The 25662-nt window shown below is 47.4% G+C and overlaps 2 protein-coding genes and 2 pseudogenes across 2 annotated transcripts; all 4 read left to right on the top strand.

Moving 5' to 3' along the window:
• The first annotated feature begins 1638 nt into the window (after positions 1-1638).
• LOC147665727 (uncharacterized) lies at positions 1639-2623 on the top strand (annotated as a pseudogene).
• Positions 2624-5292: 2669 nt separating this feature from the next.
• On the top strand, positions 5293-6507 carry LOC147665726 (syncytin-2-like). Its single transcript, XM_086949560.1, has one exon. It carries the CDS (start codon positions 5308-5310, stop codon positions 6505-6507), a length of 1200 nt encoding a protein of 399 aa, XP_086805686.1. The 5' UTR covers positions 5293-5307.
• A 9614-nt stretch (positions 6508-16121) lies between these two features.
• On the top strand, positions 16122-17106 carry LOC147665725 (uncharacterized; annotated as a pseudogene).
• Positions 17107-19775: 2669 nt separating this feature from the next.
• LOC147665724 (syncytin-2-like) lies at positions 19776-20990 on the top strand. The gene has a single exon (XM_086949561.1). It carries the CDS (start codon positions 19791-19793, stop codon positions 20988-20990), a length of 1200 nt encoding a protein of 399 aa, XP_086805687.1. The 5' UTR covers positions 19776-19790.
• Positions 20991-25662: the final 4672 nt, after the last annotated feature.

Genomic DNA, 25662 nt, shown 5'->3' with positions numbered 1-25662 from the left:
CAACAACTGCTTTATTCACCACACTCTCCAGTCAACCTTTTAGGGAGAGACCTAATGGCTAAACTAAACATGACCATTCACTTCCATGAGAACGGAACAATGGTTTGCTCTATACCTGGCACACCCTTAGCAAGAATGATGGCACTTACTGCTCAATGTTCCCTGACAGATCAAATGAGGGCTCACCCTGTGGACGAACAAGCGTTCTCCACCGCGGTACACATCATTGTAGCCAACACACCTGAACTGCACCAGCGCACTGTCCAGCTCCCGAAGGTATTTCTCTTTCGCCCGGAGTCCCAACACTTTCAGATATGGGACAAAAGCATGATCCTAGGCATACATGCTCTTCACATTACACCTACATACGGGGCATTCATAGCAGGAGACGACAATATGTGCTCATGGGCTTGTGTGATTTTCATTGAGCCCGGACACCAAGTGAGGGACATTTCAGATGAACAGCTCTTTGGTGATCCTGATAACTATCCAATAACAGAGATTGTCTATGAGTATGAGGTACCTCTATCAGTGACAGTGGAAAAAAGAACGCCCACCGCCCCGCAGAAATATGACTCAGTGCGTGAAGCTGACTTAGCTCAAGTCCCGCCACACCTGTGGACCACTGGTCCCAATGATGTGGGCCTCATCCGTTCTGCTACTCCTTTTAAGATAACACTGAAACAAGGCGCGATTCTACCCAGAATTAAACAGTACCCACTTTCTAAGGAAGCACAGGAAGGCATTGCTCCAACAATACAAGCCCTGCTAGATCAAGGGGTCATATACCCCTGTGTATCTCCAGTTAATACCTGCCTTTTTCCGGTGCGCAAAGGCAAGACCAATCAGTGGCGCCTAGTTCATGATTTGCGCTCTATCAATAACATTGTGGTACCAGAGTTTCCCACCGTCCCAGACCCTTCGGTCATCCTCACCAATGTCCCCCCGAATGCACAATACTTTTCGGTGATTGACCTGAAAAATGCGTTTTTCAGCGTCCCCCTTCACCCAGACAGTCAGTACCTATTGGCTTTCTCATTCGACGGGGTGCAAATGACTTACCGGCGTCTCCCTCAAGGGTACTGTGAGTCTCAGAGCGTGTTCAACAGAGTCGTCAAAGAGGACTTATCGAACTTCCAATGTCACAGCACCTTACTGCAGTATGTCGATGATATTTTGCTCTGCAGCACTACAGAATGCCAGTGCAGAACTGATACAGTCTCTCTGCTCACCACACTAGCTCACAGAGGCTATAAGGTGGACAAAAACAAACTTCAGTACTGCCAAACAGAGGTACAATACCTAGGCCAGTTAATATCAGCATCAGGGAGACGGGTCACGCCAGACAGAGTTGAAGCCATCAAAGGGACACCAGAGCCCCAAACTGTCAAAGACATGCAAAAGTTCCTAGGATTAGTGAACTATGTCCGCCAGTGGGTCTTTGACTTTTCCACAATAACTGCCCCGTTGTTGAAAGCAGTTAAAGCAGCCAAAGACAGACGCAACAAAATAGACTGGACACCTGAAATGACAGCATCCTTTAAGCAGCTCAAAGATGAAATAACAAACGCACCAGTGTTAGGCACACCTGACTACACAAAAGAATTCTACCTGTTTACCCACTGCAATGGCCAGGTCATGACTGCCGTCCTCACTCAGAAATACCCAATGGGCCACAAGCCCCTTGCTTACTTCAGCGGAATGCTGGATTCAGTCATGAAAGGTCATTACCCCTGCGAGCAAGCTCTTGCTGCGGCAGCCTTTGCAGTGGATAAAAGCACACCCATTGTCATGGGATCCCCCCTGACACTGTACACTGAGCACGCTGTCTTTGCCATAATTCAGAAAGCTAAAACAACATTGACAACACAAAGAGTGTCAGGTTATGAAGTCATACTGTCATTACCCTCCCTGAAGGTTGTCAAATGTCACACAGTCAACCCAGCCACATTCTTTGCCCATCCCATTGCCGCATCTGATGATGACACCCATGACTGTGCCACATATTGTCCCGATGAATCAGGAGCAGCAAAAGAGGACCCCCTGCCAGACAGCACTGTATATTTTGTAGATGGGTCCTCCACAATAGACCAAGAAACAGGGATCAGATACACAGTAGCCGCAGTGGTTAGGGCTCAGCAGCATGAGTCCTCTGACTCCCTAGACATTGTACAACAGATTACATTGCCATCGCACTACTCCGCCCAAGCCGCTGAACTAGTGGCACTAATTGCCGCTTTAAACAATGGGGCTGGTGACCGTATCACTGTATACTCAGACTCTGCATATGTCACAACAACGACACACTCGAGCATCTTGCGCTGGAAAAGGCGCGGATTCCTCAAATCAGATGGAACACCGGTATGTCACAAACAATTGTTGGAAGAACTAATAGAAGCCCTGACACTTCCAACAGAGGTAGCCGTTGTCAAATGTGCTGCTCACACGAATGGACAAGACTTTGTGTCCAGAGGCAACGCTCTGGCAGACTGGGCAGCCAAAGCTGCTGCCAGACCCCCCCTACCTTTCACTGAGCATGACCCACACAACACCCCAATTTTACTTGCCCAAGCTGTCGCACCAACAGAGCAGACAAAGACAAATGAAGACAGTGTACCCTTAACACCACACACAGACAACAACAACGACACAAACACCACCAAGGACACTATTGACCCAAATGCTTCCTGCCCACTCGATGACACACAACAATACGATTTCATTGCCCAATTGCATCTCAGAGAGATACAAGAAAGTGCACCACCACAAGAGAAAGAGTTATGGAAAAAGAGGGGAGTACAGCAGGACCCTGCTGATTTTATTTACAGACAGACCATGTCTGGAAAACCAGTCATGCCACAAGCCTTACTGCAGGTGGCGTTAGATCAACTTCACCTTCCCGCACATGTCTCCCGAGATAACATGTCCACCACATTACAAGCAGACTGGTTCATTCCCAATGCTTATGAACTGATACAGCTCTTTGTTAATAAATGCATCATTTGCCAACAATATTCCCCAAACCCAACTCTCAAAACTGTTACCTCCACTATTCCTAAACCTTCTGGCCCATTCTAAGAACTCCACCTTGACTATGTCGACATGATTGATCGGTGCCAAAATTACCGATATCTCATTGTGGTAGTATGCCCCTTCTCACGGTGGATCGAAGCTGGACCATGCGTCCACTGCGATGCTAAAGCAGCAGCCACATTCCTGCTCCGTGACGTCATCTCCCGCTTTGGAATTCCTTCCGCCATCAGGACTGACAACGGAAGCCATTTTTCAAACGCCATCTTCTCCTCTCTCACCACAATGCTAGGCATCAGACACAAGCTGACATCCGCTTACCACCCCCAAAGCAATGGCATTTGTGAGCGCCTCAACGGCCTGCTCAAAACCAAAATAAGCAAAATTAGCGCCACCATTGGCAAAAAGTGGCTCTACTGTCTCCCACTGGCCCTCTTCTCATTAAGAAATTCCCCGAGCTCAGATCACCACCTCACCCCCCACCAACTCGTCACCGGACGATCCATAAATGTAGCAGTCCCTCCCAGCAGGCCCAAAACTGATAGCGAGTCATCCTCTGAGGTTGTTAAGGCTGAGCTTTATGACTTCCTGTGCACACTAACCTGCGCTGCGCAGTTCCTCTCTGTCCAGGTATCCAAAAGGAAGGAGAAGGGCCCCATCGATCCTGAGCTCCCACCTATCCGTCCCGGAACACTGGTATTCATCCGGAGGCACGTCAGGCGTTGGAAAGATCCTAAGTTCGACGGACCCTTTGAGGTGATTGACTCTTCTCCAACCGCCATCCGGATAGCCGAAAGGAAAGCATGGATCCACAGGAGAGACGTCCGCTTCGATCCTGCACCTGCGCAGCAACAGCCAATGGACTAAAAGAGGGAAGCGATATGCCCATGGTCTCCCGAAACGAAGACGACGACTTCCCATCCACCGTTCCATCCATCATTGAAGAAGAAGAAGAAGAAGAAGACGTCCACGAATATAGCGCCCATGAAGCAAAGTTATGTATACTCACTGTTCTTATGTTTTGTATTATTGTTGGAGTGGCACTAGCAACATTCAACTGGTATATCTTTTTTCTTGCTGTAAAAAGTTATAGTGACAGAAGCAGCCAAGTTGCCTCACTGCCCATTGTTTCATCCACTGTACCAGCGGTCACACTCAAACAGCAAAAAGCACCACACAGCACACTAGGTCCTGAACTCCCAGAAAACAGCACTGCTAGCAATACGTCCATTAATGTGCACCTTGAACTCTCACCCAGTACCCCAGAGGAAAGGACTAGTCCCTGGAAGATAGCTACCAACGCCACAAAACTAGCGTCCTACCGCCACCCTTCCCGCCATCCTAGAAAACGCAGATTTGCTATTGCCCCGTACAGAACAAAACCTCTTGTCCCCCGCAAGCATCAGAAGGCAGGGCATAAAACATTCCAACATCTCGTGCAAATACAGGAAGGCCTAGGGACCATGCTCAGCCTACCCCAAGTGGTAAGGGACCATTCAGTCCACTCCTCCCTAGTAGACAACTCCTGGTACAGAGACATGACAGCAGTAGGGAGAACAGTAACAAATGAGTCCTGCTACGTATGTTCCTACATTCCCCATGCAGTAGGTGCCAACAGACTGATCTTTCCCAAGGAAGTCCCACCTCACATAGCTATGTGCCTACTGCACTTGTACCTCTGCCGGATAATAGGGCAGATTCGGGTCCTTTCAACCCAGATGGTATTAGCCATTGTAAACATCACAACATGGGATTACACTTACACTGTGCACAAAGTTGTCTCCGACCCAGCTGAACTCCGGGAGGAATTCAAGGAAATGCGAAGGATAGGGATACAGGGCATGGACTGGCAGGAACCGGGCATTAGGAAGCGTGGGTATATAACAAACGACATACCCCGGGCAGGATGTGATTTATCATATAACCACCCCCCCAGGCCCCTGTCCATGTAAGAATAGAACAATGCTACGCCTCGGGGGACAGGTCTACCTTAACAACAAATGGCAGGACCCCGGAGGGTTTTGGTGTAAGGCGGCAGCCTTGGGACCCCCTTGGGCTGGAGAGACAGAGTATGAAGAAGATATTGACTGGGATGTTGAGGATAAGTGTGATCAAATATGGGCACAAGAGAGCGGGAGGTACACCTGGGGTGGGGAAGGAATGCCAGACCATAAAAAAGGATTCAAACTAAAAAACCCTTCTCTTTGTTTCATAGGCAATGGCTCTGTCGCTGTTGGGCGTAACACAGACTGTAATTCCACGATTTTCAACTTCGATATGCAGTTCGGCACCACTACTCTAATGGATTATTACTGGGCTTGCGGAGAGCACCTTTATCCCCAACTACCTCCTCAGTGGCTCGGACTGTGTACCTTGGTAACTTTGCATGAAATTCATCTGGTCGTACCAGCATCAAATGCTTCCCACATCCTATCACATCCAATGACAGGTGACCTGACATTCCTCCATCGACACCGGCGAGCAGCAGAGTACTTTGCAGGAGAAGCCCGTGGTAAGGTCCCAGAAGAATTCCGCCTCTTCAGCGAGGCCCAGCTTTTCTTCGGAGGGGCATTCCCAATGTTTCAAACTCAGGCTAATGCCCGCTGGCTGGAAGTAACTCGCTATGAAGTCATGAAAGCAATAAACAGCACCAGGGATGGCCTAAATGCAATTCGGGAAGAACTGCGCCCACTACGACTAATGGTTCTGGAACATCGCTACTTCCTCGACATGCTAACGGCCAAAGATGGTGGTCTGTGTCATCAAATAGGAAAATCCTGCTGCACCTTCATACCTGGAAACGACGAGGACAACGGATCCATATCAAGGGCCATCGAGGAGTTGAATAACTTGGGAAAAGAAATGATCGAGGAAGGAGGTGCCCCTGCAGACATTATCCCAACGAACTGGTTCGACTTTGACTGGATGCCCTCCTGGCTAACTGCTATTCTAAAGCTGATGATACCTATAGTCGGGATTATGGTCTTTCTGTGTTGCGCCTTTCAGCTGGGGAGTCACTGTATCAAGAGATTGAGCACAAAAGCTGTAGGGATGAATTATGCTAGGACAGGGATTTACCAGATACCAAAATATGAAGACATAGATCGGGCTCCTGGGGATGGGAATGGAGAACAGGTACAAATGATCGAGCTAGGACAATGTAGCACACATCCAGCACCACCTGCCACACACTCTGGGGTACCATCAGCCCCACCTCTCCCCCCAGGTAGAGACACACTAAGCAACAACACTGCAGCTACTCAGTATGAGCGCCTGCTCAACAAATCAGGTCAACAGTATATCCAACTACTAAGGTCAGACGAAAATGTTGCACGTCCAACTAGTTTTAAGTGCTATGTCAATGACATGCCATGGATTCCACCATTGGCAGAAAAACCAACAAAATATTCACTTAAGAGTGTGTTCATAAATGAACAAGAGGGGGTAAATGATGGAGGGTCCCGTTCTACCATCTAACACCACCAGAAAGGAGGGCTCTAACAGCCTTGGTAACATGAAGGTCTGATGTAGGCCCTGCGTGATGGAAATCTGAAAACATGCTAAAATAACTAGCTTTCTCCATTAGTAAATAAAGGCCCCAGGGCCCACTATGCATAGGCTTACATGCACACGTTTCTGTGCATTGAAATGAACGAGGTAAAATTAAGCCTTCAAAGATTAGTTAGTTTCACGGCCTGCTTCGAGACCAACACACACACACACACACACACACACCCACACACACACACACACACACAGATGGGTGCCCATTGGTACAGCTTCCTGAAACCCTTGCTAACGTTATATTTTGAAACATAGCTTGCACAAGTATAAGCAGCAACTTCTGGCAATAAACAGCACCTATCATAGGAGTTCACACTTTCAGATATGTAGAAATGTACGTGACAGAAAAATGTCCTTTTTTAGTAATGTACAACATGTAACCATTTTTTTAGAACTAAGTGACAAAAATGTTCTCTTTCTAAAGTACAAGATGTCCTGAAAATGTTCTCTTTCTAAGGTACAAGATGTCCTGAAAATGTTCTCTTCCTAAGGTACAAGATGTTCTGAAAATGTTCTCTTTCAAAGGTACAAGATGTTCTGAAAATGTTCTCTTTCAAAGGTACAAGATGTTCTGAAAATGTTCTCTTTCAAAGGTACAAGATGTTCTGTTCTAAAAATATACGGAACATAATGTACTGAAAAGATTTCCTTCCGGTGTAAACCACCTGCACTGAAAGGGCGTTGGCTAGCGTCATCATAGGACCCTAGTTCCTCAATTTTGGGTATATCAGGCCCAACTGTCAAATCTGAAATCAGAACTTTCCTACGGATGCTTGGCATGAGCGTGGTCTGTTCTCTCGGCTAGCCGAAGACTATCTGACTTGGGACGCCGACGCCTCACTCAGGTTGTGGATCTCCCAGGGCAGATAGCCCATCTCTCTCTCTAGATCTCTGACCCTTTAACTATCTCTCTTCATGGATATATTCCTGTATGGTAGGCTCTTTTAACATAGGTGACTGGTCTCACTCTCAGCTATTACCAGACACTGAATTAATAGCAAAATGTTCTATTTTAGCTAATTCTACTTGCGCCTTCTTTGCCCTGCCCTCATAATTCAGGGCTCTGATAGAAATGTGCAATCTATGACAATGGACCTGTTTCAGATGGTTGGCCCATAGTCAGTTGGGCTCTATATTCTTGTACTCAGTAGTGTAGAATCTTTGATCATCTGTATTAGTGTTCTTTTAAATACATTTCATTCCAGTATTACTTTGAGATATTTTGAGCATTAGTCATCCAGCATTCATACCAGACAGAGCGAAGTCTGGGTCATATTTAGAAAATTACATTGTTGCTTGAATTGATATGCATTTAGCTCTCTGTTTGTTAATTGAAAAATAAAGTGCCACTCCAATTTGAACGTCTGGTATCTTACATTTGTATTCCTTCTCTTACTCAGTGAAGTGCTGTGTTGGTGATGTGCGAATTTTAGCCACACCTAAAGGTGGTGACCACTGACCGAAGGGGTCAAGACTTTCCCCTTCACACGTGGCGCCCAACTTCATCGTACCTGCCTGATCCATTCTGAGGAGGAATTCGGTGGTCTTCCACGAGCCGCATTGGGTGCCCCCGCCGCAGCCTCTTGCCTACCATTGGTGAGTCAAGGAACGTTTTATTTTTTCCCCCTTGAGTCCCGGTGTTGGCTATTTGGCTGTGTGCGGGCCCCGTGTGCCTGGTTTTGGGCTAGACTCCTGACCCCCCCCCCGCAGAATTGCACATGGTTACGATCCAAGAACCCTCTGTGCCCCTCAGTGGTCACATTTTCCAACCTGTCATTACGATTTGCATTTCAATGGTTCTGCGCCTCATTTTTGCACATATCTGTTCTTAACAATTGCTGTTGTGGTTTGTGGTTTGTCGGTGTCAGACACTTCTCTCTCTGTCGCTTCCAGTCCGAGGACAGCGGCTCTGTGCTTACTTTTTGCTGTCAACTACCCCCAGGTTTATGATCCCCCTCGACAGTTTAAGTCTGTGAGCTGGGTTATGATCCCTCTCGACAGTTTAAGTCTGTGAGCTGGGTGTGGTCCGGACATTGCAGGTTCTGACTCAGGTTTAAGTCCCACCCTGCCCCTTTTGCGTGGGCAGGTTTCTGATCCCTCTTCCAAGTCGAGTCTTGGGAGCTGGGTGTTCCCTGGGATTATCCAGGGTCGGAGGTTCGAGGTTCTCCACTGGGGGTCGTCTGACACAGACTTTCACACTCTGGCCTCCTTGCCACCTACCTTGCCTACACGTGTTATGCCTTACACCCGCATATTTCCGTAATGTCCAGTAGCCCCCCACACATTCACCAGTGTACCATTCAGTTCCTTCACGGCAGACCTGACCTACTTCACAATTCCGCAACCAACGAATTCACATCCCTTACCGACAAAGACCGCACCATACTCACAGACGCCTGGACACTTTTAGGAGCTAACCTTACGCCAGGCACCCAACTTAACGTCTCCACCCAAGCTCTTGATAGCCTTCCAGAGATATCTCTTACCCCACCATCCCCAGATACCACAGCCCCTCCGCAGTTGTATACAGAGGACACCTCTGGTTCTGGCTCTTCCACCCTATCTGTTCCCCACTCACTTCCCCTTGAATGCCCAGAGTACCCATATCACCCTGCTACCTCACCCATTCTCATCACTGATGACGAGTCTTCACGAGATTCAATTCTCACCATTAACGACGAGTTTTCACTGGAATCAATATTGTCAGGTACCACATTTGAAATAGTATACATCCCACCGCCAGAAGGAAAAGCCCCAAACTCTCCTCAACCATCCACCCCCAACGAAGATACATCACCCCTTTTAAGAGCACTTCTGTCTGATCCTTCATAAAATCCTGGCCCCAGCATTCTGCCACACCTGCAGAGTCCATCACACTGCTCCAACTTTCACATAAGGGAATGTGCGATCATACCACTGATCATATCACCATATTCTTGATAAACAATAACGTTGTAGGCATTTCTGACGGCCACCCCTCTTGTTTCGTCCACGTCACACCCCTCAGTAGCACTGTTCTTCTCTCAATATTTCGGGCACTCAATATTGACTACGCCTACCCTCGTCAAGTCACTCTATCGCTCGCACCAGCATTTTCACGCCCCGCCGAGCCTGTAGTAAAGGCTCTCCCACACAAACAGTTCCACGCACCACCGCCCCCATAGTAAAGGATCACAGCAGCACCCACTACACCTCTGCATCACCTGCCTATCAATCACAGGAAACAAACCCCATGCAGGCTCTTCAGGCAGTTTACGATAAACGAATATTTGGCACGTCAGTGCATAAAACTCCAGAGTGGATCTATATAAGGATCCGCCTATTATCCCCAGGCCTAGAACTCCCCACTGTATTTACGTCATCCTGGCCACGGAACCCACTGCAAAGTAAAATCCGCAACGCCTTTGCCCGTCACAATCTTGAATTCCCTGACTTCTCCCCAGAGGGAAAATACAGGGGACCTGACGAAATAGATTTAAGATTCATACTCTACCGCATTGTCTGTACTGAAGTAGGAGAAGAGCTCATCAGAGACCTGCCTCCTCACGTATATAGCCCTGCACAAACTTCACAGTCCACAGACCCCAGCCCTCACAACAACTAGGCGAAACACACCCAGGCAGGGTCGCTCAGTCTCTCATACATACATCAGACGGTATCCCACACAGGTTTGCAGCGACCATATAGGCACTAAATAACCTCATGAATAGGATACAGAATCCCACCGTGTATAAGACACCTTACGGCTATCATATATATTTTATTGTGCACCTTGCAAATTTGGGAGGACCAGCAATCCTGTCAGGATTCTTCCCCAGACACCGACTCCAGTCCCAGATAGCAGACGCCTGCTTTGGCGGCCAACTCCAGTTCCCTGGCTGCACCCCCACACAAAATAGGGAGTTGCAAAAGGAGGTTTATGACCACGCCCTAGCAGGGGTAGCAGAAGAACTCGTGCCTGATCTCTAGAGAAACGTGGCCAATACCCCGCATTAAAGCCCCTGCCTTGCAGGCCCACAAATATCTTGTCATGGCAACACCACTCCAACATGTCCTGAAAACGTTCAGTGCCCAAGAAAAACGCATACTCAAACACTGTAGGGAGCTTCACAAATTAACAAAGAATATGGATTACCCGTGGCCCTCTGAAGGATCCTTCGACGTCAATACTCTCGAGCACGCCACCACGTTCCTAAACACCAAATATTCTGGATCCAAATTACAAAAAAGGAAAGAATCCTTAGCTCTTTGGCGCATTTTTAAGGAAAATCCGCAAGAGCATCCTGCCACACTGTCCACTGTACCTTCTGCACCCCCACCATATCAGGCAAATGGCATGTACCCGGCTATAGGATCTGCCAAGTACAAAGAACTAGATTTACAGAGCACAACTAACTCCTTACCCACTGTCGGATACGATCAACTCCCAAGTGACCTCTTTTCCACACCCGAACGCCCTCCACCAGGTGGTGACGGTAGTACTGCCTCATCGCTGCCACCCGGCATCAGCAGTGGACCACTGCTCCCCGTCACAGGTCCAACCACCACACCCGTCACAATGCAAGCCCCAGTCAGTCCCCTCCACGTAACCCCTGCCGCCGGTGGCAGTCCAACACTGCACGCCACAGTGCCAGGGTTGCCAGGACAAATAAATGCGCAGTTTTCACTGCAACTGAACCCCACCTCCATTCCAGCCCTAACTGGTGAGGAGGAGGAGGAAAATGCGGACTGTATGTCCATCGCCTCATCAAATAATTCACACGCGTCATCACACCACTCCTCTCGCCATGCACTCCCGCACTACCATGATCTCAACAACCTCCGCGAGACCATTGCTCCACCACCCCAGGAACAAGGGCCCACCTCACGAGACAGCATACCATTCGGCGGTACAAGCACAGGCGAATCACTAATGACATTTTCCTCAATTCACCAACAGAATAAGGATAGAGAGTTACAAGGCCAGCCGGCACCCTATGTAGTCCACTATGACGCATGGAGACCGGCCACTGAACTCAACAAAAGTTTAGAGTGCAGTCCCAGAGGGGATACTAGAGCAGACCGATCCTCCAGCGAGCATGAAGCAATAACTCAGCTACTCCGACGCACTTCCTGTAAGTTAGAAGAAATAAGCGACAGATTCTCAGACTCCCTCAGGCTTACCCGTCCAAGAACACCACTCGCCCAGCATACAAAAAATACCTCACCGCAGCCCCTTGAATACTCAGACGTTTTTGAACATACTGAAGGGAATGAGGACCTAGGCCAGAGTCAACAGCAGACTGCCCACTCCCCATCCACACCCACGCCAAGAGTAGATCCCTCCCAAGACATAAGAAACAATGGAAGACTAACGGAAGTAGTGTGCCACCAGACCCCCTCACCTTGCCGTCAGGCAGCTGAACCAGACCATGCACGCACGCCTACTGGACGAACACAGGTCCATTTTATAACCCCTGACGTACCATCCCGACACCTCTGCGCCTCTAGTTGATCCGTTTTCCCAACACTCCGCCACAGCCATGACAGACTCCCCCAGTCAGTCGCTCGCCCCAAACTCCACAAAAAAGTCCACAAACCCATTCCATGAAAACCAGGAACTACGGGAAGGAAGGGATACGGGCGGGTACAGAAAAAAGAGGAAAACGGAGGTAGAGAGACTTGCAGTGTTAGGAACGCACGGAAGACCAGAGGACATCTTATACAACGTATACGATGCCCCTGGCACGGAAGATCACATTAATTACATGGTCACTGGCACAGCCTCCATGCGAAACACTCGAACTAGACCAGGCAATGGTATGTTTCTCAGCAGGCCATGTGCCCTGCGAGACAATGACCTAACTCCCAACCAAATAGTGGAAATAGGAGAGAATTCAGATTTTGCTGTCATCCCCTTCACAGACAATCTGGCCGGATGGACGGAATCCTTGGCCCCGCAGATGATCCCCTGGCCAATGGAAGGGTCTTTCGAACCACAGCACATGGCCACAGCAGTAGAATGTATCCTGGAGGGTGTAGGGGATGAAGACTGGGACTACGACTATATGCGAGCCAGTCTCGAAATTTGGCAGAAATATGCCATAAGATATGACACCACAAGACCAAAGTATCCAGGTGTAGGGATTAGCCGCCAGATGCCGCTAATATACAAAACACCAGGGGCCCCCGCCATATATAACTGCTGGTCCTATGCAGAGAAGGAAGCCATTAAAAAGAACCTTCCACCCCTCACAGAGGGTGCCAGCAAATGGATAGTGGCCCTAGAGAAGAACACCACAGGCACCAAACCAGGGATTGGAGACATGAAAAGCTTGCTTATATCCATCATGGGAGGGGAAGCAGAAGAAATTTTCACAAGTATCAGTAGAGGATTAATAACAATGAACGAGACAAAATACGATGGGGAACCATTTGATAAAATAAGGGCGGCAGTCTGGACTAAGTTGAGATTAAAATACCCTGATGTTCCCGACATTGGGTCTCTCATGTCCCTGACTATGCAAACAAATGAGGACCCTATTAACTTCATTTCTAGAATGAAAGAAAAATGGCATCAAGAGCTAGGTGACTCCTGGAATACAACTGGAGGAAATAGCAGGCTCTTTTACCACATGGTCAAGAGGGGATTGCCAGACGACGTGCAGGAGAAATTAGATGGGGTAGTAGCCATGGAAGCAAAACCATGGCCTGAGATACAGGACCACATCATACATTTCTGCAAAAAGAAAATAGAACAGGAAAAAAGTAGACAATTAGCCATTGAAAATGCAGCTGCTAAGCTAGTACAGCAGAAGCTTAATAGGAAAAAGGATACAGTGGACAATCTCATGCTGGCGGCACCAGTCAGCCAAATGACAGCTGTCACCACCTTTCCACAGGACGCTCGAAATGCGCTCGCCAACAATACCCAGTCCACTCCGCAGCAAGTGCAGCAGCCTGCCGTGCAATATGCGCAAGCACAGCCGCCACAAACACAACCAGCCATACAGTACATACAGACTTCACCACAGCCAGCCATACAGTATGTGCAGACTCCGCCACAACAGACAGTACAGTATGTGCAAGCCCAGCAGCAGCCCACAGTGCAGTACATCCAACAACAGCCCCCAGTGCAGTATCTGGCACCACAACCGGCCTACAGTAATGACCAACATCAGTATTACAACAACAATAGAAATACCGGGATGCAGGGAAGGGGCAATGGACAGCAAAGGGCCCAACCACAGTCAGGCCAACGTACATGCTTCTATTGTCACAAAGTGGGGCACCTGCAAAGAGAGTGTCGCTCTAGGATTCGAGACCAAGGCCAACAAGTTATGGGTCCCGCCCAGCATGCATCCCTGCAGTTACAACTACAACAACAAATGTATGCACAGGCACCCCAGATGGTGTACGCTTATGCCCAACAAGCACCACAGCAGAATATGCAATTAGCACAGCTCCAGACACCCGTAATGACCCAAGCACAACAGCCATCCACAATGATGCAAGTTCCCGTGCAACTGCAGCAACAGTCATCCTCATACCAAGTGATGCCCCAAGCCCAAGCTGCCCCGCCACCAGGTGGTGTGGTAGTTACTTCCAATAACCCATTTGCACAAGGCACCATCCAGCAATACTCACGCTAGGAAAGCCCACAGACAACTCTTGTGTGCCCAGTTTTATCATGCATCATGAGCGGTGAAGATGACCCCACCGTCCTGGTCACGATAAATAACAAAACATATAGCTTCCTCATTGACACAGGCGCCACGTACTCCTGCATTACAGGCGGACACCTGCCTATTTCTGATCAAGTAGCGGACACACAGGGATTCTCTGGGGCAATAGCAAGGGTCCCCTTTACAAAGCCAGTACCCCTGCAAATAGGAGACCGGGTGCTGGAGCAACAACTGCTTTATTCACCACACTCTCCAGTCAACCTTTTAGGGAGAGACCTAATGGCTAAACTAAACATGACCATTCACTTCCATGAGAACGGAACAATGGTTTGCTCTATACCTGGCACACCCTTAGCAAGAATGATGGCACTTACTGCTCAATGTTCCCTGACAGATCAAATGAGGGCTCACCCTGTGGACGAACAAGCGTTCTCCACCGCGGTACACATCATTGTAGCCAACACACCTGAACTGCACCAGCGCACTGTCCAGCTCCCGAAGGTATTTCTCTTTCGCCCGGAGTCCCAACACTTTCAGATATGGGACAAAAGCATGATCCTAGGCATACATGCTCTTCACATTACACCTACATACGGGGCATTCATAGCAGGAGACGACAATATGTGCTCATGGGCTTGTGTGATTTTCATTGAGCCCGGACACCAAGTGAGGGACATTTCAGATGAACAGCTCTTTGGTGATCCTGATAACTATCCAATAACAGAGATTGTCTATGAGTATGAGGTACCTCTATCAGTGACAGTGGAAAAAAGAACGCCCACCGCCCCGCAGAAATATGACTCAGTGCGTGAAGCTGACTTAGCTCAAGTCCCGCCACACCTGTGGACCACTGGTCCCAATGATGTGGGCCTCATCCGTTCTGCTACTCCTTTTAAGATAACACTGAAACAAGGCGCGATTCTACCCAGAATTAAACAGTACCCACTTTCTAAGGAAGCACAGGAAGGCATTGCTCCAACAATACAAGCCCTGCTAGATCAAGGGGTCATATACCCCTGTGTATCTCCAGTTAATACCTGCCTTTTTCCGGTGCGCAAAGGCAAGACCAATCAGTGGCGCCTAGTTCATGATTTGCGCTCTATCAATAACATTGTGGTACCAGAGTTTCCCACCGTCCCAGACCCTTCGGTCATCCTCACCAATGTCCCCCCGAATGCACAATACTTTTCGGTGATTGACCTGAAAAATGCGTTTTTCAGCGTCCCCCTTCACCCAGACAGTCAGTACCTATTGGCTTTCTCATTCGACGGGGTGCAAATGACTTACCGGCGTCTCCCTCAAGGGTACTGTGAGTCTCCGAGCGTGTTCAACAGAGTCGTCAAAGAGGACTTATCGAACTTCCAATGTCACAGCACCTTACTGCAGTATGTCGATGATATTTTGCTCTGCAGCACTACAGAATGCCAGTGCAGAACTGATACAGTCTCTCTGCTCACCACACTAGCTCACAGAGGCTATAAGGTGGACAAAAACAAACTTCAGTACTGCCAAACAGAGGTACAATACCTAGGCCAGTTAATATCAGCATCAGGGAGACGGGTCACGCCAGACAGAGTTGAAGCCATCAAAGGGACACCAGAGCCCCAAACTGTCAAAGACATGCAAAAGTTCCTAGGATTAGTGAACTATGTCCGCCAGTGGGTCTTTGACTTTTCCACAATAACTGCCCCGTTGTTGAAAGCAGTTAAAGCAGCCAAAGACAGACGCAACAAAATAGACTGGACACCTGAAATGACAGCATCCTTTAAGCAGCTCAAAGATGAAATAACAAACGCACCAGTGTTAGGCACACCTGACTACACAAAAGAATTCTACCTGTTTACCCACTGCAATGGCCAGGTCATGACTGCCGTCCTCACTCAGAAATACCCAATGGGCCACAAGCCCCTTGCTTACTTCAGCGGAATGCTGGATTCAGTCATGAAAGGTCATTACCCCTGCGAGCAAGCTCTTGCTGCGGCAGCCTTTGCAGTGGATAAAAGCACACCCATTGTCATGGGATCCCCCCTGACACTGTACACTGAGCACGCTGTCTTTGCCATAATTCAGAAAGCTAAAACAACATTGACAACACAAAGAGTGTCAGGTTATGAAGTCATACTGTCATTACCCTCCCTGAAGGTTGTCAAATGTCACACAGTCAACCCAGCCACATTCTTTGCCCATCCCATTGCCGCATCTGATGATGACACCCATGACTGTGCCACATATTGTCCCGATGAATCAGGAGCAGCAAAAGAGGACCCCCTGCCAGACAGCACTGTATATTTTGTAGATGGGTCCTCCACAATAGACCAAGAAACAGGGATCAGATACACAGTAGCCGCAGTGGTTAGGGCTCAGCAGCATGAGTCCTCTGACTCCCTAGACATTGTACAACAGATTACATTGCCATCGCACTACTCCGCCCAAGCCGCTGAACTAGTGGCACTAATTGCCGCTTTAAACAATGGGGCTGGTGACCGTATCACTGTATACTCAGACTCTGCATATGTCACAACAACGACACACTCGAGCATCTTGCGCTGGAAAAGGCGCGGATTCCTCAAATCAGATGGAACACCGGTATGTCACAAACAATTGTTGGAAGAACTAATAGAAGCCCTGACACTTCCAACAGAGGTAGCCGTTGTCAAATGTGCTGCTCACACGAATGGACAAGACTTTGTGTCCAGAGGCAACGCTCTGGCAGACTGGGCAGCCAAAGCTGCTGCCAGACCCCCCCTACCTTTCACTGAGCATGACCCACACAACACCCCAATTTTACTTGCCCAAGCTGTCGCACCAACAGAGCAGACAAAGACAAATGAAGACAGTGTACCCTTAACACCACACACAGACAACAACAACGACACAAACACCACCAAGGACACTATTGACCCAAATGCTTCCTGCCCACTCGATGACACACAACAATACGATTTCATTGCCCAATTGCATCTCAGAGAGATACAAGAAAGTGCACCACCACAAGAGAAAGAGTTATGGAAAAAGAGGGGAGTACAGCAGGACCCTGCTGATTTTATTTACAGACAGACCATGTCTGGAAAACCAGTCATGCCACAAGCCTTACTGCAGGTGGCGTTAGATCAACTTCACCTTCCCGCACATGTCTCCCGAGATAACATGTCCACCACATTACAAGCAGACTGGTTCATTCCCAATGCTTATGAACTGATACAGCTCTTTGTTAATAAATGCATCATTTGCCAACAATATTCCCCAAACCCAACTCTCAAAACTGTTACCTCCACTATTCCTAAACCTTCTGGCCCATTCTAAGAACTCCACCTTGACTATGTCGACATGATTGATCGGTGCCAAAATTACCGATATCTCATTGTGGTAGTATGCCCCTTCTCACGGTGGATCGAAGCTGGACCATGCGTCCACTGCGATGCTAAAGCAGCAGCCACATTCCTGCTCCGTGACGTCATCTCCCGCTTTGGAATTCCTTCCGCCATCAGGACTGACAACGGAAGCCATTTTTCAAACGCCATCTTCTCCTCTCTCACCACAATGCTAGGCATCAGACACAAGCTGACATCCGCTTACCACCCCCAAAGCAATGGCATTTGTGAGCGCCTCAACGGCCTGCTCAAAACCAAAATAAGCAAAATTAGCGCCACCATTGGCAAAAAGTGGCTCTACTGTCTCCCACTGGCCCTCTTCTCATTAAGAAATTCCCCGAGCTCAGATCACCACCTCACCCCCCACCAACTCGTCACCGGACGATCCATAAATGTAGCAGTCCCTCCCAGCAGGCCCAAAACTGATAGCGAGTCATCCTCTGAGGTTGTTAAGGCTGAGCTTTATGACTTCCTGTGCACACTAACCCGCGCTGCGCAGTTCCTCTCTGTCCAGGTATCCAAAAGGAAGGAGAAGGGCCCCATCGATCCTGAGCTCCCACCTATCCGTCCCGGAACACTGGTATTCATCCGGAGGCACGTCAGGCGTTGGAAAGATCCTAAGTTCGACGGACCCTTTGAGGTGATTGACTCTTCTCCAACCGCCATCCGGATAGCCGAAAGGAAAGCATGGATCCACAGGAGAGACGTCCGCTTCGATCCTGCACCTGCGCAGCAACAGCCAATGGACTAAAAGAGGGAAGCGATATGCCCATGGTCTCCCGAAACGAAGACGACGACTTCCCATCCACCGTTCCATCCATCATTGAAGAAGAAGAAGAAGAAGAAGACGTCCACGAATATAGCGCCCATGAAGCAAAGTTATGTATACTCACTGTTCTTATGTTTTGTATTATTGTTGGAGTGGCACTAGCAACATTCAACTGGTATATCTTTTTTCTTGCTGTAAAAAGTTATAGTGACAGAAGCAGCCAAGTTGCCTCACTGCCCATTGTTTCATCCACTGTACCAGCGGTCACACTCAAACAGCAAAAAGCACCACACAGCACACTAGGTCCTGAACTCCCAGAAAACAGCACTGCTAGCAATACGTCCATTAATGTGCACCTTGAACTCTCACCCAGTACCCCAGAGGAAAGGACTAGTCCCTGGAAGATAGCTACCAACGCCACAAAACTAGCGTCCTACCGCCACCCTTCCCGCCATCCTAGAAAACGCAGATTTGCTATTGCCCCGTACAGAACAAAACCTCTTGTCCCCCGCAAGCATCAGAAGGCAGGGCATAAAACATTCCAACATCTCGTGCAAATACAGGAAGGCCTAGGGACCATGCTCAGCCTACCCCAAGTGGTAAGGGACCATTCAGTCCACTCCTCCCTAGTAGACAACTCCTGGTACAGAGACATGACAGCAGTAGGGAGAACAGTAACAAATGAGTCCTGCTACGTATGTTCCTACATTCCCCATGCAGTAGGTGCCAACAGACTGATCTTTCCCAAGGAAGTCCCACCTCACATAGCTATGTGCCTACTGCACTTGTACCTCTGCCGGATAATAGGGCAGATTCGGGTCCTTTCAACCCAGATGGTATTAGCCATTGTAAACATCACAACATGGGATTACACTTACACTGTGCACAAAGTTGTCTCCGACCCAGCTGAACTCCGGGAGGAATTCAAGGAAATGCGAAGGATAGGGATACAGGGCATGGACTGGCAGGAACCGGGCATTAGGAAGCGTGGGTATATAACAAACGACATACCCCGGGCAGGATGTGATTTATCATATAACCACCCCCCCAGGCCCCTGTCCATGTAAGAATAGAACAATGCTACGCCTCGGGGGACAGGTCTACCTTAACAACAAATGGCAGGACCCCGGAGGGTTTTGGTGTAAGGCGGCAGCCTTGGGACCCCCTTGGGCTGGAGAGACAGAGTATGAAGAAGATATTGACTGGGATGTTGAGGATAAGTGTGATCAAATATGGGCACAAGAGAGCGGGAGGTACACCTGGGGTGGGGAAGGAATGCCAGACCATAAAAAAGGATTCAAACTAAAAAACCCTTCTCTTTGTTTCATAGGCAATGGCTCTGTCGCTGTTGGGCGTAACACAGACTGTAATTCCACGATTTTCAACTTCGATATGCAGTTCGGCACCACTACTCTAATGGATTATTACTGGGCTTGCGGAGAGCACCTTTATCCCCAACTACCTCCTCAGTGGCTCGGACTGTGTACCTTGGTAACTTTGCATGAAATTCATCTGGTCGTACCAGCATCAAATGCTTCCCACATCCTATCACATCCAATGACAGGTGACCTGACATTCCTCCATCGACACCGGCGAGCAGCAGAGTACTTTGCAGGAGAAGCCCGTGGTAAGGTCCCAGAAGAATTCCGCCTCTTCAGCGAGGCCCAGCTTTTCTTCGGAGGGGCATTCCCAATGTTTCAAACTCAGGCTAATGCCCGCTGGCTGGAAGTAACTCGCTATGAAGTCATGAAAGCAATAAACAGCACCAGGGATGGCCTAAATGCAATTCGGGAAGAACTGCGCCCACTACGACTAATGGTTCTGGAACATCGCTACTTCCTCGACATGCTAACGGCCAAAGATGGTGGTCTGTGTCATCAAATAGGAAAATCCTGCTGCACCTTCATACCTGGAAACGACGAGGACAACGGATCCATATCAAGGGCCATCGAGGAGTTGAATAACTTGGGAAAAGAAATGATCGAGGAAGGAGGTGCCCCTGCAGACATTATCCCAACGAACTGGTTCGACTTTGACTGGATGCCCTCCTGGCTAACTGCTATTCTAAAGCTGATGATACCTATAGTCGGGATTATGGTCTTTCTGTGTTGCGCCTTTCAGCTGGGGAGTCACTGTATCAAGAGATTGAGCACAAAAGCTGTAGGGATGAATTATGCTAGGACAGGGATTTACCAGATACCAAAATATGAAGACATAGATCGGGCTCCTGGGGATGGGAATGGAGAACAGGTACAAATGATCGAGCTAGGACAATGTAGCACACATCCAGCACCACCTGCCACACACTCTGGGGTACCATCAGCCCCACCTCTCCCCCCAGGTAGAGACACACTAAGCAACAACACTGCAGCTACTCAGTATGAGCGCCTGCTCAACAAATCAGGTCAACAGTATATCCAACTACTAAGGTCAGACGAAAATGTTGCACGTCCAACTAGTTTTAAGTGCTATGTCAATGACATGCCATGGATTCCACCATTGGCAGAAAAACCAACAAAATATTCACTTAAGAGTGTGTTCATAAATGAACAAGAGGGGGTAAATGATGGAGGGTCCCGTTCTACCATCTAACACCACCAGAAAGGAGGGCTCTAACAGCCTTGGTAACATGAAGGTCTGATGTAGGCCCTGCGTGATGGAAATCTGAAAACATGCTAAAATAACTAGCTTTCTCCATTAGTAAATAAAGGCCCCAGGGCCCACTATGCATAGGCTTACATGCACACGTTTCTGTGCATTGAAATGAACGAGGTAAAATTAAGCCTTCAAAGATTAGTTAGTTTCACGGCCTGCTTCGAGACCAACACACACACACACACACACACACACCCACACACACACACACACACACAGATGGGTGCCCATTGGTACAGCTTCCTGAAACCCTTGCTAACGTTATATTTTGAAACATAGCTTGCACAAGTATAAGCAGCAACTTCTGGCAATAAACAGCACCTATCATAGGAGTTCACACTTTCAGATATGTAGAAATGTACGTGACAGAAAAATGTCCTTTTTTAGTAATGTACAACATGTAACCATTTTTTTAGAACTAAGTGACAAAAATGTTCTCTTTCTAAAGTACAAGATGTCCTGAAAATGTTCTCTTTCTAAGGTACAAGATGTCCTGAAAATGTTCTCTTCCTAAGGTACAAGATGTTCTGAAAATGTTCTCTTTCAAAGGTACAAGATGTTCTGTTCTAAAAATATACGGAACATAATGTACTGAAAAGATTTCCTTCCGGTGTAAACCACCTGCACTGAAAGGGCGTTGGCTAGCGTCATCATAGGCCCCTAGTTCCTCAATTTTGGGTATATCAGGCCCAACTGTCAAATCTGAAATCAGAACTTTCCTACGGATGCTTGGCATGAGCGTGGTCTGTTCTCTCGGCTAGCCGAAGACTATCTGACTTGGGACGCCGACGCCTCACTCAGGTTGTGGATCTCCCAGGGCAGATAGCCCATCTCTCTCTCTAGATCTCTGACCCTTCAACTATCTCTCTTCATGGATATATTCCTGTATGGTAGGCTCTTTTAACATAGGTGACTGGTCTCACTCTCAGCTATTACCAGACACTGAATTAATAGCAAAATGTTCTATTTTAGCTAATTCTACTTGCGCCTTCTTTGCCCTGCCCTCATAATTCAGGGCTCTGATAGAAATGTGCAATCTATGACAATGGACCTGTTTCAGATGGTTGGCCCATAGTCAGTTGGGCTCTATATTCTTGTACTCAGTAGTGTAGAATCTTTGATCATCTGTATTAGTGTTCTTTTAAATACATTTCATTCCAGTATTACTTTGAGATATTTTGAGCATTAGTCATCCAGCATTCATACCAGACAGAGCGAAGTCTGGGTCATATTTAGAAAATTACATTGTTGCTTGAATTGATATGCATTTAGCTCTCTGTTTGTTAATTGAAAAATAAAGTGCCACTCCAATTTGAACGTCTGGTATCTTACATTTGTATTCCTTCTCTTACTCAGTGAAGTGCTGTGTTGGTGATGTGCGAATTTTAGCCACACCTAAAGGTGGTGACCACTGACCGAAGGGGTCAAGACTTTCCCCTTCACACCACCTGCCGAAGAGTCTGCACACATTTCAGCCATTCTTTTAAGGCCCGGAAGCAGCTGAGAAACCTGCAACGTGACTGTAGAGTGCCAGTCAAAGGACTCATCCAGTAGGTGGTAACACGTTGGAACTCAACCTTCTACGTGCTTGAGCGTCTGTCTGAGCAATGTTTGATAATCAATGAGTATGTCTTTGCACTGGGTTCTACTATGAAAGACATGAGGCTAGATTTTAAAGAATGGGACATAGTTAAAAGCCTGACAGACATGCTTCGTCCTTTTGAGTCTTCATGCGCGAATTCAGCAGGGAGGACTGCACTTTGGGCAAAGCTATCCCATTGTTGCGCATGCTAGAGCATCAACTGAAGGTGAGTTTTCAACGTTCAAAGGTGATCCAGACAAGCAATGCTCATATCAGTTGGCGAAGAGCTTATTAACCCGCCTAGTTGACAATGAAAGGCTTAAAAAAATACATGCAGAACAACATTACATTTGGGCCACTATTCTGGATCCACGGTACAAAAAGTCACTGGCCAGGCATGCATTCATTCCTTTTAATGAAGCAGATGTTTCAAAGTACACACATTGGCTAGCTCTGTCAGCCACTCGGTTCAAAAAAGAGCGGCAGGAAATTGAAGGAACCGGCAGAAGTACTACTGAATCAGCAGGCCATCCGGCATCAAGGTCCACTTCTGTGGCCGAAGGCAGTCACTTTCCTTCACAGCCGTTACCAACACCAGCAACCGTATCATCATCCTCACCTGCACCAGGCCCAGCCATAATATTGTCCGAAGCAGATTGGATAACTCATCAAGGGTTTTCCCGTTCCGATGTTGATGCAAAGTCCTCAGATGGTACGCAAAGTTCAGCAACCCTGTATGACCTTGAGTGGATGGTGCAGGTCTATCTGGATGACCCAACAGAGGTCTACATTGATCACAACCAATTGCTGTATTGGTATGGGAAAAGGGGTCAATGGCCACTGATTACCAAAATGGCTCTAAATTATTTGTGTTGCCCACTCGCAAGCGTGTCTTCTGAACGTGTTTTCAGTGCTACTAGTGCCATTATAACTTCAAAAAGGACCCGCCTCTTGCCCAAAAATGTGGAGATGTTAACAATGATCAAGATGAATCAGCACTTCATACCACCAGATTACAAAACACATGAATCCACGTAGGAAGAAGAGGACACCAACTTAGGTGACGGAAGTTCTTCTCTGTTAGCTGACCTACTCCCGTCTCAATTTACAGAGTTTGAGGACGAGCTCTACTTCCCTGACACCTAGGCCTGAAACTGACTTCCTTTTTTTTGTACTGACTCCTTATTCACTTTTACTGAGATGGCATGCAGTGGACATAGCACTGGCTGTCTGGCTCTGCTGAAAGCAATTGCTGTTTGTTTGTTGTGCATGAAATGAATCATATGTCTTCAGTTATTATTTAAACTTTTACACACTAAATGTAACTCAAGCCTACTCTGTTTTTTAACCTTGTTTAATTCAAATTGTACTTCTGACTGCAAGGGCAACTACGTTGCATTTTCTTAATATGCAAAATGTCCTTGGACTCACTGTGTGTGTAGACTACTAGACTGCGACTGCATGAACAACATTGAGTTTGCCAATATACCATGATGATGATGAGTCTTGATGATCAAAGTTACATAATACCTTTTTTCTTTACAGTCATTCACTGGATGGATGGATCTTCATTGTCGGTGTACGGAAGAACTATGGCCATTTCGTGAGTGGGTGGCAAACAGGTAAACTAGTCAACAACAACTACAGAAAACTACATGTCTGTCTAGTCGTGGTATGGAGTGGTCGAGCCAGTGTAGTGTTGTTATGCCAGAGTCCAGACAGCAGTTCATGTAAAATTGCCGCTATGTGGCTTGCTGCATACAATTAGATATGCTTTGTCTGTCTGTGTCAAACAGGTATGCTACATCAGGTTGCTTCACTCAGTGGTGCCTGCTTTGACCGTCTGCATGGCCCTGGCCTGCTGTGTGCTAATTACTATCCTTGAACAGGAGACTCAGAGTACGCACTTTAGAAATGATGCTTGTATGTAATACTGTCGCCTCTGAAACTGAAAGTGTTATTTTTGCACTACACACCGTACCTTATATTTTTTTCTCTGTGGTGTTTTAATATCACTTCCTGTTTTTCCATCAACAATTATAGGCTGGCTTTTACCCTGTGCAATGGGAAAAACGATTAACTCAGGCTTACCATTAGCGATCCGCAATTCCGCATACGCCCGGCAGGCAGTGGACAGTGTGTCTGGTCACCAAGATTGATCGACGGAGCGTCAGATGGAATGGAGGAGTACCGCAAATAAGAGGAATGGCTGGATGCATGTAACTTCCCAAATTGAACAGGACAACTACAACATACAGTTACAGTATCCTCTTCACTTCTCCTTATCTTTTAAATAATGTTATTGTTGTGAACTTCTATGAGTGTGACTCTGTGCGTTTGTTTGCTCTCTGCTTCAAATTCATCCCTCCAGCTATTTGATACAATTCTTTGCTATTTTTAAAACTAATTTAATGTTTTAATAAGTGTTTATTCTCTCTGAGGGCTGATAGGCAAGTGAAATTGCGTAAGGACTGCAGCCCTGTACTGTCAAATTGTTTCTTCATAGTTAGTAAGTTGTAGTAAGTACTACTTTTCAGTAACCTAACCATCCATTTAGCAAACAACTTCATGCATGCTGTAGTGCATGCACTTCCTTTATGTCCCTTAAAAGATTTATGGATATCTTCGTATCCAAAGATTTGTTTTTCTTCATTTGTTGTTTGTCCATGCTGTGTTTTTTTCCTCTCTCCACAAAACTTTCCCAAAACCCCCCATTCCCATCCAATTTTCAACCCTAACCCTCTTCCCCCGGGCTGTGTGGTTTTCATTGAGCTGTGACTAAATGACAGCAATAATTCCACACACTTGTGGGGAGGATAAGGTCAAATCAACAGAAAATAAATTTAAAGGCTGGTGAAGGAATCCGAGGATATATTCTTATTCTGCTTGACACACACCCATGAGTTACTATTTGCAAATCAAATCAGAATTTCATGTGCGCAATCAAGTGGATTGATCATCAACAACACATCCTCCTCCTACACGTGTCCTTCACCTTCAGTACTATTTCCTGTATTAGCCATACTC

The sequence above is a fragment of the Lissotriton vulgaris genome, unplaced genomic scaffold, assembly GCF_964263255.1.
Source record: "Lissotriton vulgaris unplaced genomic scaffold, aLisVul1.2 SCAFFOLD_2830, whole genome shotgun sequence".
Classification (NCBI taxonomy): domain Eukaryota; kingdom Metazoa; phylum Chordata; class Amphibia; order Caudata; family Salamandridae; genus Lissotriton; species Lissotriton vulgaris.
The sequence above is the reverse complement of the archived record's forward strand: the minus strand, read 5'-3'. Positions and strand labels throughout refer to the sequence as shown.